General features: G+C 37.3%; 1 protein-coding gene across 1 annotated transcript in view; it reads right to left on the bottom strand.

Moving 5' to 3' along the window:
- LOC107558187 (protocadherin Fat 1-like) overlaps positions 1-7,908 on the bottom strand; it is a 35,122-nt gene extending 27,214 nt beyond the window's left edge. The window contains exons 1-4 of the mRNA XM_016241809.1: positions 7,583-7,908; positions 6,714-6,924; positions 6,271-6,339; positions 4,866-5,005 (exon numbers count right to left, since the gene is read on the bottom strand). Coding sequence (XP_016097295.1) covers positions 4,866-5,005; positions 6,271-6,339; positions 6,714-6,924; positions 7,583-7,819 — 657 coding nt within the window. The 5' untranslated portion in view covers positions 7,820-7,908. The remainder of the gene's footprint in view (positions 1-4,865; positions 5,006-6,270; positions 6,340-6,713; positions 6,925-7,582) is intronic.
- Between the last annotated feature and the right edge of the window lie 6,617 nt (positions 7,909-14,525).

Here is a 14,525-nt window from a genome sequence, read left to right as displayed (position 1 = left end):
TATATATATATATATATATAGGCAACAACAACATGGAACATACCAGCGCTACTTTTAGCAACATATGTAATTTTAGACTTCAGACTAAATTGCATTTTACATTTTAGGTTTTTTGAAAATGTTTCCGTTTTGCAGCTGTAATCCAATTCGCTCAGCCGATCTCTAATGCTTGACCCTTGTGGTCGCCTCAATGTCTTGTTTGTCTCAATGAGGGTGTTACTTAATCACAAGCACGCACATACCTAGAAAACTCTTAGGAATTAGGAATGATTAGGAATGCTATTTTTTGGATTTAACATCTTTCTTGTACCAAGCACATAAGAATTGTGGCATACACAGTTATATTACACTACTGTTCAAAGGTTCGGGGTCAGTACTGAGACTTTTATTCAGTAAGGATGCATTAAATAAAGTGTCACAGTTAAGAAATGTATAATGATACAAAAGATTTCTATTTCACATAAATGTCGTTCTTTGAACTTTCAAAGAATTCTGTAAAAAATAATTATCACCGTTTTTTCAAAAAATATTAAACAGCACAGCGGTTTTCAACTTGGATAGTAATAAGAAATGTTTCTTGAGCAGCAGATCAACATATTAGAATGATTTCTGAAGGATCATGTGACAGAGACAATGATTATTTTCAGCAACCATTACTCCAGTCGCCAGTTACATATTTTATAAAATGTATATATATCAATTAGAAAACAGTCATTTAAATTTGTATTAGTATTTCACAATGTTAGTTTTACTGTATTTTGGGAAAGCAGTCTTGGTAAGCATAAAAGACAAAAAAATAAAAATAAATAAATAAAATAAAAAAAACCTGATTACCTCAAACTTTTGAACAGTAGTATATTTTGTACCTGGATTTGAGGAAACCTGTTCTTTGTAATCGTCATTGAAACTCTGTAAACTTACATTTTGTCCATCTGTGCTTTCAATGCATTAATTTGTTGGATCTTTTGCACAGACGAGCCACCAGTGCACACTGCTGTATGTCCCGTCTCTCCCTCTATGAACGTGCACAATAAAAAGAAACAATCTAAAATGCTTTGAAACCTCGTACTACTCAAAACTAAATGCGATACGGTGATTTAAATTATGTTTGCACTTTACTTTGACAAACCGCTCCAGCGTGCACACGCTTCAGATGAGCAACGCAATCAATCCCAGTTCACAAGCTACACAGGACACGGCAAGTGGTGAAATCACCGAGCGGCTGCCGCTTTCTCTCAATTTGGATGCGTTTTGTACAGTCAAAGCCGTGCTTGTGTTATGGACTCGAGGCGGACGTTGCCATAGTAATCGTAAATGACTATTCACTAAACTCAGCTCATCCAAAAATTGTAATTCTGTGTCTGTTAACTCACTCTCACGTCAAGTAAGCTTTTAAACGTACGTGCGCTGTAGGGTGTGCATTATTATTATATCCCATTTCATATTTTATAGTTATTTCCCATTTCATTTTCCACGTCTTGTTTTTTAAATGCAAAAACGCATGTGAATAGAATAGCCGCTTAGGACTCAGCTCACGTGCATAAAGCGCCTTCTACAGGTATTTCCCTAAACAGCCACAGGTCAGATTTTCTGGCACCGAATGAGAGCTTATTCAATCAAGAACACGATTATTTATTTTTGCTAATTATTATTTTATTTTAGTTAGTTTTTCAGTTACTGTTGTTAGTTTTGTTTAGTTTTAATTTGTCATTTATTTTTACATTTTTATTTTATTTCATTTTACGAACATGTTTTTTGACCAATAGTTTTAGTCTTAGTTTCAGTTTTCGTTTATGAAAATAACCTTGGTTCCAAACTCAGAAGTTGGTCAATGAAGAAATCAAAGATGAAACAAGCTTCAAATGGTTTATATTACCCATCCATCCTTCTCTTGCTTTGTAAGGTGAGATGAAAGCCTGCAGGCGTGCACTTAATATCGTCTCTCTAATTTTAAGGGCAAATATTTGCCTGATTTGTTCGTTTGGCCTTGTGTTCTTTCCAGCACCTGCCTGAGCGTTTACAGAGGTATTTGGAAGTGTTGAGTATAAACTGTCTTTTGTCATTACTAATTAGCCAGCAAACTGAAAACTCCTGTCAGGGTGGTCTAATGTACGGAGGATGCCTGCAAAGGAAAAACAAACTGTCTCTTCCCTAGTCTAGTACAGTCAGACCTGTACTGAGACACAAGCTATAGGTTATGAAATTTAATAGGAGTTTTATTTCTAGCATCTCAGTTAGAAGAATATATCCAGGTCGTATTTCATCACAAAAAAGGGGAAAAAAATTATATTTTATTTTGAATTATATTTTTATTCTAATTCTATTTACTATTTTAGGATCAGAGTTTTGCTCTCTGACATTATTTTAATGAAAATTCTCTTTACTGTTGTATTCTCTTTAATATTGCAAAAAAATTTAAAAAAAAGTCTCTTTTAGTAATGAAATTTTGTCTGGAAAGCATTTAATTTTCATGACAATAATGTCAGTAAATCAATCAATAAGTCAAATAAATAAATGTTCTTTATTTTCTTTGTGCAAAGTATAATTTTTTTTTTTTTTCTGTTTTGATTATGGGGCGAAATATGAACCACATTTGTTGTGAGAATCACCCAAAAGCTCTTGTCCATTGTTGATTTTCAGTCTTACAAAATATTTTAATATCAGTTTTTATTACAGGGGACTAAAAGTAGATCAGCTGATAAAACTGTCATGAGACACGCGATCACTGATCTAGAGCCAGTTTAATGTTTCCCATCAAAGCCTCAATCGTCATAGGTCAACAAATTCAACTGAACCTCAAGCAGTTATGATTATTACAACATCAACACGATAAACCCAACAGCAAAAGAGTCATAACCCAAAAAATGTGTGCACAAGCAGGTCCAGTCAAAGCCAGACGCAGGGCACTGAAATCTGCACTCTGTGCCCCTTGAATGTGACAACTGTAACTGATTCGACTTGAAAGGTTTTAAGGTCCAACAATGGCTTCAGATTAAGCAGGGCCGATCGAGAGACACTTTTGAAGGGCTGCAGCGCAAAGACTCACAGTGTCATGTCACTGTCTTTATGTTTGGAAATGTCATCAATAAGAGGGAGAATGAGTTAGATGGTGGGGGCTTCGGTTCAGGATATTCGTGGCAGTTAACTTTGCGTGCAGGAATGTATGTGTGCGGTGGAATCGTTGGCCACAGTGATCTGCTTGATCACAAGAGAGTTCCGACAGTGTTGCCTAAACATATCCTGGGAAGGGGGCTGGTGCAGCCGGTCACAATGCAGGCTCTGTTCGTAAGAGTGAGGGCACAAACACGGCCCTCAATCAGACAGCCCCGCTGCTTCAGTGACCTCTTTAGGACCATATGCAAAGATTTACTCATGATCCAACAGGAAATCAGCACATAAACTGTGCAAGCTGTTTGGAGGCGATATAAATGATGTAGGGAAGATGACATGTTTTACACTTTCTGTCATAACTCACAGACTACTACAAACCTACCTGCTAATTCTTCTAGTAGAAAAATAAATTAAATGTGCCAACCCGTACTATTAATGAACTTATAATAATGATGAGATCATACTATTAAAGTAAATACAAAAAGTCAGAGTGTTACATTCACCCCACAATTACATTATATTAACTACTTTATAAAAAAAGCACACCTCAAAGTAATAATAATATTAATTTAATACAGCATAGTCTCACTTTTATATGGTGCTAATTATATTAGCTTTTAGGAATCAGTGTTTAGGGCAAAAGTCTAGTGATATATATGCTGTAATGTTTTGAAATGGTTTAAATATCTGTGTAATAATATATAATGATCATCTGATTTATTAAAAACGGTGTTCATCTAAATACTTTGATTTTGATTAAAGATATTTTTTCCCCTATTAAATTCCTGTTAAAATTGCCCCGACTTTAAAAGATTGATAGCATCTCTCATCCATTTTTTTATCCAAAAACCCAAAACAGATACAACGGGCTCAATGGCAACTTTAGAAAGTAGAAAAAAAGAGCAAGTGTCATCATCTTATTTGTAACAAAAGCAAAGGTTCAAGTAAACTGATGAGTTTGAAGAACCTTGTAGAATCAACTTTGTAATAAACATTATTGAAAGGTGTGGTTAATGTTCTCATAGGATAAATATATAACTGAATTGAAGAAAGACAGCAAGATTGTCAGAGAAAGCAAAATGAAAAAGCAGGGAGCCAGACAGCTTCATCCTCCTCACACACTCCAGGAATGAGACAATGGAAGATTCCAGGAACCCTGGCCAAAAACTCTGTCCGCCAGGCCAAGGAATGTCTGCCAGCATGTTGTGACGTGAGGCATTTGAAGAACATTTAGGGAACCTTCAGACATCATTAATGTCTACAATAACTAACCTAAATCTAACCAGAAAAATTGTCTGAAGTTTGGTATTTTTAACCTTTTTCCTAGAACGGCTTATGACCCGGCCCACACTGAACTTGCACAGAACGCATCTATAAATACCTCAAAAAATCTTTGAAAAACATGTATTTGGATTAGGTTTAATAACTGTATTCTGTGCGTTCGTTAGACTTATCAACATCCGCATCAATAGCAAGATGTTGTGCTCCTTTTTCAATCCTTAAGGCTGATATGAGCTTATTCAGGAAAGACCTTTGGGACCTTCAGTGCCAGTGCAGCCAAATGAGGAAACTCAATTTGGAAAGCTGGAAATGCTTGGGTTGCTTTTCCTTCCTTGCCACCAGCGAAATATACACATAAAAAAAATCTGAGCCACTTTTTGCCCTTTGTAGTGATCTCAAAAAAGAAGCCCAGGCCTCTATGGTGAGCGAACAATGCTCTGCTTCCATAAACAGTTCATTAGCAATTCAATTACCTGCGTGCTGACAGATCTGGTGCCATCTGTTGCGTCCACCGTCAGGTTGTAATGGGATTTCTGTTCTGCGTCCAGCGCTTGGGCCACAATCACCGTCCCACTCGCCTTCCCCACCTCAAATCGACTGTCAGAATTACCACCTGTTGAGAGGAGGTTTTCACCACAACCAAAATGGACAGGAAATTAGACGGCCATCATCACAAGTTAGGCAGTTGAAGACAGGAGAGAAAGAAAAAGAGAACTGCACAGGTGGCAAAAGTCAGAGTGTCACATTTGTGGTTTCAGAGCAACTGTTTCACACTTTTTGTGTATGCCACAATAATGGCTGTTTGACATACATTCTGCCATTTTGCTGCCTTAGTGCGGGAAAATCCACAAGATTATGTGTTCCTATTAATAAAAATATGAATTAATGACAAAATAAGAGTGTCTACAATAAAAAATAAAATAAGGAAAAATCTTTTTTTTGTTAATTATTTGACTGAAAATGTACGCCAAACTACTGAGGGTTTAATTTCAAGAATTATATATATATTTTTCCTTTATATTAGGACTCATATGATGGCACTTTCTTTAATTTCTTTATATCAGGACAGCTAATAGCTATGCCCCAAACGAAAACATCAAAATAAATTAAAATTCTGAAATTAAAAAAGCATGTTCCTCATAAAAGAGGTACACTCAAGTTAGTGTATGTCATGAAATTGCATCTCTAATATATTTTGGAAAAAAGTACTAGATTAAATATTGTAATGTACACAAATTAAGCCCCATCTTTGACCCACATACTGATTTAAATCAGTATTTAAAAAAAACCTTTGCTTTGCATTTTGCGATTATGGCCAGTAACCACGAGGGATTAAAAACACCAACAGTATTGCCAATGTATAATTTTCTATATTTTATATGAATTTTGAGTAAACAATGTTCATCTGATTTCAGCAATTTGATGTGCATTTCATTCACTTTCATTCATTTCCATTCATTTGTATTACACCAATGTATCAGTCATCCTGCTCTTTTGATCTAGCCAGCGTCCATTGACCAGCAATACTTTTTTTTTTCTGATTATATGACCAAACATAAATATAACAATAATAAAAACACCATACATGAAAGAAAATGAGAGCACTATGCCTTCAAAGTGAACAACACTGAGTGCATAGGCTGGCAAGGAAAACAAGCTACTCTTTATGGATCTCATAGGGTGGACAGAGACAAGTTTTGATTTAATGATCTAAATGTAACTCTTTCATTGCCAGCTCGAAAGCACTTATGGAAAGAAATTCAACACTTGGGACCTGGTGCAACCAATGTGAAACAGTCACAAAAGCATGAGTACAAAAGCACATGACAGATCTCATAATGGCCACGCACAGTAGAATTAGGAGATCTGCGCAGATACCTTCTGCGGTGCAGTTCAGGTCGCAAGCCATCTGAACGATGTAAAACAGCTCTTTAGCCGCCATGTCCTCTTCCAAAGCCAAGAAGAGGAGCAAGGAGACAAACAAGAGGAGGAAAGCAGAAGGAGAGAAGCAGAAGAAACCAAACCATTCCAAAACAAGGAAGAGAGAAAGTAAAAGCTGTCAGTGGTTAAAAGATAAAGGGACAGGAAGAAGATGCAATCTATTTTTAAGTCATATTATGAGAGTTCTATTGAGAAGATACACAAAAAGATAGAGGTTATTTCATGCAAAGAAACTTCCTCTAAAAAAGATTTCATCATCTTAGTTTGTTACAAATTTGCATACTAACAAAGATGCTTTTTAGAATCCAAGCTTCAGTATGTAAAGGCCAAACAGGTCAAACCAACACACAATAAACTCTCAAAATCTACATCCACCATACCTGTTATTTCAAACCAGACTGGTGTATCCACAGACTCCATAGTGATGACCCCGACCATGTGTGCCACGGGGTCACTCTCCATGACAGAAAAGGAGTAAAATGGCTCGTCAAATGCCAGAGGGACCTCGCTCGGCTCCGGCTTGGGGATCCATTCGATGTGTAGACGGCAGGTGGACGATTTCTGGGGTCGGCCATTATCTACTGCTTTAATCTGGTGGATTAAATGTTGAAAAGAAGACTAAGATGTGTAAAATTAAATAATACAACTGCAATATATATTACAGTGTTATTTATTAACATAACAACTGTAATGTTTAAAAATGTATGGAAGCTAACAGAGGCCATAAAATAGTAAGAATAATGGCTTTAGGATTCATATGTTTGGGAACAATAATAATTTTAGCAATTCTCTAAGTGGTGCTGTTAGTGGTACCAAAATGGCAATACTTCAAGCTCAGTCAGGGAGAGATACAACTATCTCAATACTACTAAACGTGGGAAAGACAGAACGGTACCAGAACACCTGTCACTGTGACTTTAGAAAGCGACAGATGTTAGGTAATGAAACAATGGGAGGTCTGGCAAAAAATGTCATGGGCCACATGGGCAGGCAGGAAGTTCACTTTACACTTGTAAAACTTCAATCAAAGGGACATTCAGGAAAAATGTAGTGTGTGTCAAATCTGAAAGCTCAGGTTTCTACATTCCAAGTCATAATAACGGGGCTGTAACTCAAGCTAGTAAGCAAATACATTCGCAATACAAAGGATCCAGTTTTTCATATCTTGCTATTTGCACATTTCTAATCTTTCCAAGAGTGCAAATACAAAATGACAGAATATGTGCTACAGAAATGGCTAGGTCCTCACCGTTAAGATATCATAATCTCCAGCAGAAGAAAACTTCTTAAAGGAAACCATGCCAGTTTTGGGCTCAATGAAAAACTTTCCCTGTTCGTCTCCGTCCTCGATGTTGTAGGAAATCTCAGCGTTTGGCCCTTCGTCTCGATCTGAGGCGATGACGCGGTACACGGGATCTCTCCTGAGGGCACGCTCTTTCTCCAGCTTTTCACGCTCTGGGAGTTTGATTTTGTAGACTTTCTCCATAAACTGTGGTTTGTTGTCATTCTCATCCAGGACTTTGACGATGACACGGACAGTGGCGGACTTCACAGGAACGCCCTGATCAGATACTGTGATCTGTAACAACAATGCAGAATGCAAATTATTTTAAAGATTTTTCAAATTTGTTAATGAAAGATTTAAGACTATTATTTCACAGTCTTTCTACTTGAAAATTGTGTGTTGAATTCAGTGTTACTTGCCGTTTCTTTAACACAATTTTCACTCAGAAATTGTCACAACAACTACAAAGTATATCCTACACCAAACGATGAGATGGACAGACAGACAGATAGTTCGATTATAGAGTGTATTCTTCAGACCAATTAGCTGACTAGATGTTCAGACAACCCACTGACTAGTTGGTTTTGAAAATATGTACTTTTGCACATCCCTTCTTTAAAGTTGGATTTGTTTGGATAAAAAGCTTCAGGGGGCTGATAGAAAAGCCTGTAATTGAGGGGGTGGAAAGATTATTTCACTCAGTTCTAGTTTTCTTCTTTCCTTTCATGTCGAATAACCCCAAAACCCAAGAGAGGCGGTGTCATAATGAACATTTTCAATTAGAGTGACAAAACGAGCAGTACTAAGAGAGGTGCACAGGACAATAATAGAACACACTCAAGAATATCTGACACAAGTGATTGAAAACCTTCATTATAGCGAGAGCTTCAATAAATCGCCGTTCAGAGGTAAAGAAATCTCCTGTTCAGAACACGGGGGCAAGTGTTCCTATCTAAGTCAATTGGCTGACAAAACTGAAGTAATTCCCTGTGCGCTTAGCTGTCAAGCAATCTTTTCAGATATGTGCGGCAAGGCGAGAAGGGTTTCCGGAGGTGAGAACAGACTGTTATGCATTTCTCTGTATGATTACAGGATGACATTTTTCCTAGATAATTTTTCTTTTATGACATCTGATGAAAAATATCATCATGAATGTAATAGCCAGACGGATGGCATCAAAATGGATATGCCTTTTTATTTTTCTCAAAGCTAGTCCAATCAGATTGTGTTGCTTGCAGACCTAGAAATTAATACTTCACGCATTATTCAAAAAGACGGTAGATCGGTTTAGTTCAATTGTATTGCAAGCGCACTATAGTGACAAAAAAAGAAAAGATAAAAAGTTTACAAAAATGCACCAGTTCTAACAGCAAAGCACTTTTGTCAACAATATGAACAGTAATAGGTACAGGAGCTGTTCCAAACGAGAAGAGACGGCAGCACTAAGCAGACGCTGGTGGTTTGTTGAGCATATACTCATGCTCAGAAAGCTGTGTCCAATCTCAGCTGGTATCCGTTAACCAGCTCATTAATTTCCTCTGGATATCTTCAGTTAATCTCGGAAAATGCCCATTTGAGGTGGCTTAATGGTACGCTGGTGCAGAAGCTGATGAATGCAAACACACACAGAGATGCAGACATACACACTATTTCCTGCTAATGAACTCAGCAGACTTGTGTAGCTTTGAATGTCTACGGCAGGAGCAGACGAATAACAGGCCATCACAAGCGTTTAAAAGCATCTGTTCAACACTCTGTAAAAGCAGTCCAGCTCTTGGTGTCAACAGCGAGTAGACCTATAATGTGTATTTGTTTTCAAATCTGTCCAGTGCCATCCAACTGTTTTGGCCAAACAGATTTAATTGAACAGGAAGACAAGGGACTCAGTCAGCTCCAACAGTCCACGCTCCTGAGCTAAGCATGTTTGTATGCCTGCAATGCACTGCTTTTTAAAAAAACAATTCCAGCAACTGGAAATAATTCAGACAGTTGAAATTAAATTTCCAGTAAAAAATAAATAAATAAATAAATAAATATATATATATATACACCATGTCTGCTTTGAACATCAATTATATAACTAGTCTGAGTAAAACTGTCCACAGGGTGAAAATTAAGTTTGATTGCTTAAAGTTACAGCACACCTCTCTTCAACAAGATGTAAGATTTTCAGACATTACATTTATGCATTTGACTTTATCCAAAGTGTCTTACATTGCACTGAAGTTACATTTTCATCAGTTTACGCATCCCCTGAGAAGTGAACCCATGAATTTGGTGTTGCTAGCTCCATACACTACTGCTTGAGCTACCATGATGCTATCAATCATGTTCGCAGCAGGATGGCTTATAAATCCCCCAGGTATGATATGATGTTCCTGTAGCTCAGTGGTAGAGCATTGCGTTAGCAGCGCAAAAAGTCATGGATTCGATTCCCAGGGAACACACATACTGGTAAAAAATGTATATCCTGAATGCACTGTAAGTCGGTTTGGATAAAAGTGTCTGCTAAATGCATAAATTAATTATAAATTATGATATGTGTCGAGTTTAATTTGGAAACAAATGTGTGCTTTTGAAAAAATCTTTTAGGTGAATGTTTATTTTTTTATTTCTACGCACTGAGTCATAATATAGACTCTGAACATCACACCATATTATTCATTAAAAAGACCTGAACGAACTTGGTAACCAAATGAATGAGGTGTTTTGGACATGTTATTGGATAAGAATTGAACTGAGCTGGATGATGACATCGCTGAATCAACAATGAACTGACTTAAACTGAAAAATTTACTGTTTACTATTGTCCTCTTTATAGAGAATGGAATTTTATTTGCATTATTGAAACATTACTTTCCTGTTTAACACTGTAAAGCTGCTTTGACACAATCTGTATTCTATAAAGTGCTATATAAATAAAGGTGACTTGACGTGTAGTTTGTTGTTAAGAGTTATGAAAAACGAATGGGTTGAATGAATGATTCAATGACTCATTACAAGCAAAAACTCTGGCTCCACATAGTGGTGTAGCAATGTAACCTGCAAAAAGAGATTGCAAATGATTCAGAGAAATAAATCAGAGTCAGTGGAATAAATCACTGCTAATAGGTGCAAGCATCTTAAACATTAGAAATGTGTTCTGAGCTTTCAGTGCAGGCAAGGCAGTAACAGATTTCACATGCCTGGAAAACAGGCAAGCATCCTCAGACGCTCAGGGTGTGTTCCCAGAAATACATTTAATTTCTTTGCAAATCAACTTAAGTGAATCGTGGACATATTTTCCTGTTAGGTTTTGCAAGTTCAAAGAGCAACAGGGCAGAATCTCCGATGTGCTGTGCATGCCTCAACATGTTCCAGAGTAGCTCTCTGTGTTCTTTATTTTCTCGAATTTCCCTCCCTTCCCCCTCTAGAAGCATTTGCACCTTACACCTTCCTTCCCAGATCTTAAGTGTGTGTGAAAGTTTGCAGGGTGCTCTCCCATATATCACACACACACACACACACACACACACACACACTCAAATGCCCTCACCCTGGCCCCGTATAACTGCCTCTCCCTCCCCCCAAGCATGTGCTGCCTCCAACTAACCTCTGCGAGGCCCTGAGCACCAGCTCATTCCCCCGTTCTCCTGCGGTGCTATGCCCAGCAGGATTGTACTGCCCCTGGGAGAGAGATAGCCAGACTCCTGGGCGGGAAACTGGGTGAGACAAGACCCCTGGGGGGAAGATGTCAATAAAGAACTTCCTTGCTGGACTAAACTCTGGCCAAAAACCCAAATTGCTGGGGTTGTCATGACTACTGCAGTGGGCCACCGGAGCCGTGCGGGGAAAAAAAAATGGAGAAACAGGATCCAGAAGAATGCTTGTGAACAGTGACTGGACTGATGGTCATTTGTTTATTAGTCTTTCCCTCAGCCGGTCTAAAGCTGCGCGGTAATCAAATTAAGCATGAGATCATAACAGTCCCAGAAGGTATTTAAACAGAGAAGACGACAGTTGCTTTGAACAAGTTGTGAGAAATGTATCCAAAATTCTCATTATGATCTTTCTGTTTCCATGGACTAGATATCCAACCAACTAGAGAGTCATGGACTAGATATCCAACCAACTAGAGAGTCTGTTGAGTTTTTTTTATTTATTTGCATATTCTTTTAGTGTTAATGCTAAATTTAGGACCGCTGTAATGAACAATTCAGTGTGCCTGTTGAGTTTGCCTAGGTCTTCAAAGCGATTCTATTGGCAAAAATAATTTTTAATGGTTAGCCTATTCAGTGGTTGATTACAAAATGGCTTCATGGTGCATGCCGTCTGAACTGTTAACAGGATCATTAATAGTTTTTGTTACATAGTATATAATAATATATAAGCAAAACTATAGATTTTGAAACAAACCATTTCGTTTATAAATTTTCTTTGTGTTAGTAGTCTTATGTTTCACAGGCTAACCACAATAGCCTAGCATATCGTCTGCTAACAAAGCCTCTCTACCTTAATTTGAAACTAAGAGCAAACGAGGCTTTCAGTGTTAGTTGCTTATGATATGCAAACTTCTTTGCATAAATAGTTTTACTGTCTACTGCACGTGTACTTTAATAATGAATGAATCAGAAGTCCCACACATTCTCAGGAAATAGCTTACTTCCGCATTGAAAAGATAAGGTTAATATGCCAATGTTAAATTATATATATATATACTGAACAAAATTATAAACGCAACACTTTTGTTTTTGCCCCCATTTTTCATGAGCTGAACTCAAAGATCTAAGACTTTTTCTATGTACACAAAAGGCCTATTTCTCTCAAATATTGTTCACAAATCTGTCTAAATCTGTGTTAGTGAGCACTTCTCCTTTGCCGAGATAATCCATCCACCTCACAGGTGTGGCATATCAAGATGCTGATTAGACGGCATGAGTATTGCACAGGTGTGCCTTAGGCTAGCCACAACTGGTTTTCTGACTGTTTTTTTTTGGATCGGTCATTATAAACAAGCTACATCAAGCTACTCTTGAGGTTCTGGGCAGACTCAACAGGTGGACTGAAGTGTTCCCGACATCAAACTAAAAAAAAAGTACTCAAGCCGAAAGTATGCATTCAGCATCATGCTATCAAGCAGCATAATAGACCGTTTCTGTACAGGTAAATTAAGTGGAAACTTTGGAAGCTTTAAATGTGGTTTCCAGTCAGGGCTGGCTACCAACCTATGCAGTTTCGCTTTTCTATTTAAAAGTGCAATTGAAAGGGTAAAAGACAATGCCAGGTGAAAAGCATTCCTTACAGCTCCTTACACTTAAGACAGCTAATATATGGCATTCAAGTTAAATGAAACTACACGCACCACCAAACTCCAATCTCAACAGTTAAAAAAACAACAAAAAAACTAAAATCTTTGTTAATTAAAAACCAGAGGAACAGATTTAACCTTAAGGGGATCTTGGCACTTCTAATATTTAGCTGAAATGTTAGCATTAGCTAATTACAAGCCTACTGTCTATCGGTCAGCAGGCTTTGCTTTGAAGTCAAGGGGAGCTCTTCACATCACTGAGGCATGGAGAGAAGAAGGGAGGAAAGACACTGGATGAGCGTATGCTGCAGGGTGTACTATCCTCCCTTGTTTTATTTCCTGTCCGCATCCCTCCTGCCATTTACAATACAATTAGAGTCACAGAAATGGGTACGAAAGCACTGGTAAGGGCTGGTGCAAATTCGGCAAATGAAACGACATGCCGCAGGCTTTGAATTGCACAATCTATAACGATAATTAAAGGAGCATCAATCTGTGAACTTGAAGTCTTCTGTGCACAACTTGAAGTATCAGCAAACTGCGGTTGGGTTTTTGGGGAAGGAAGGGAGCGGGTGGTAAAGAGTTATTGAGAAAGAGAGGGAGAGAGTGAGAGAAGCTTGCAGCTCAATTAAAATCCACAAGTATAAACTTTGGCTGGGCAGGGTGACGCTTCCTGTTCTGGCCTGCCTAATCCTGAGACGGCACACTGAGAGAGAACAAAGGCAAACCCCCACATGCATATATACACACACACCTACCCTCCACACACACCGGATATCTAAATCCCCTCAGAAGCACTTTGGAAGGAATGGAGGAGGAAGAATGCAGTCCGCTCACGTGCGCAGTTTAGAGTGGTGGCTTATGCCTTGGGTCTAAACAGTCAAAGCTAAAAGTTTTTTACTCATCTGTTTTCCCCCTTTTTAGGATTTTTTCCCCTTTTCTCCCAAGTAGTTCTCTTTAAAATAATATTCTAGGTTAAAGTTTAAACCAGAAAACAACAACAAAAATGGTTCACATTACATTATATTATATTTTATTATACACTAGAGTTCAAAAGTTTGGGGTCAGATGCATTAAATTGAATAAAACTGATAGTAAATGCATTTGTAATTTTACAAAAAAAATTGTTTTTCATATGTTGTTCTTTTAAACTTTTCAAAGATTCCTGAAAAAAATGTATCATGGTTTCCACAAATATATAAAGCAGCACAACTACTATCAACATTGATAATATTATTAAATGTTTCTTGAGCACCAAATTATTCTATTAGATTTCTGATGAATCATGCAACAATGAAGACTGGAGTAATGATGCTGAAATTTCAGCTTTGCCACCAAAGGAATGAATTACATTTAAAATTACATTAAAACAGAAAACAGGGTTTTTTATTGCAATAATACTTTACAATATTATTGTTTTAACTGTATTTGTGATCAGATAAATTCTTTCAAAAACATTAAAAACTTTGACTGAAACCTAATTTTTGAATGGTATCATATATTGCTATTTTCAGGTTTAAAAATATCATTTTATATAATACAATTTCTAATATATATATATATATATATATATATATATATTAGGGCTGTCAACGCGTTCACGCATGCAATTAATTTTAC

The sequence above is a fragment of the Sinocyclocheilus grahami genome, unplaced genomic scaffold, assembly GCF_001515645.1.
Source record: "Sinocyclocheilus grahami isolate Dianchi unplaced genomic scaffold, SAMN03320097.WGS_v1.1 scaffold635.1, whole genome shotgun sequence".
Classification (NCBI taxonomy): domain Eukaryota; kingdom Metazoa; phylum Chordata; class Actinopteri; order Cypriniformes; family Cyprinidae; genus Sinocyclocheilus; species Sinocyclocheilus grahami.
The sequence above is the reverse complement of the archived record's forward strand: the minus strand, read 5'-3'. Positions and strand labels throughout refer to the sequence as shown.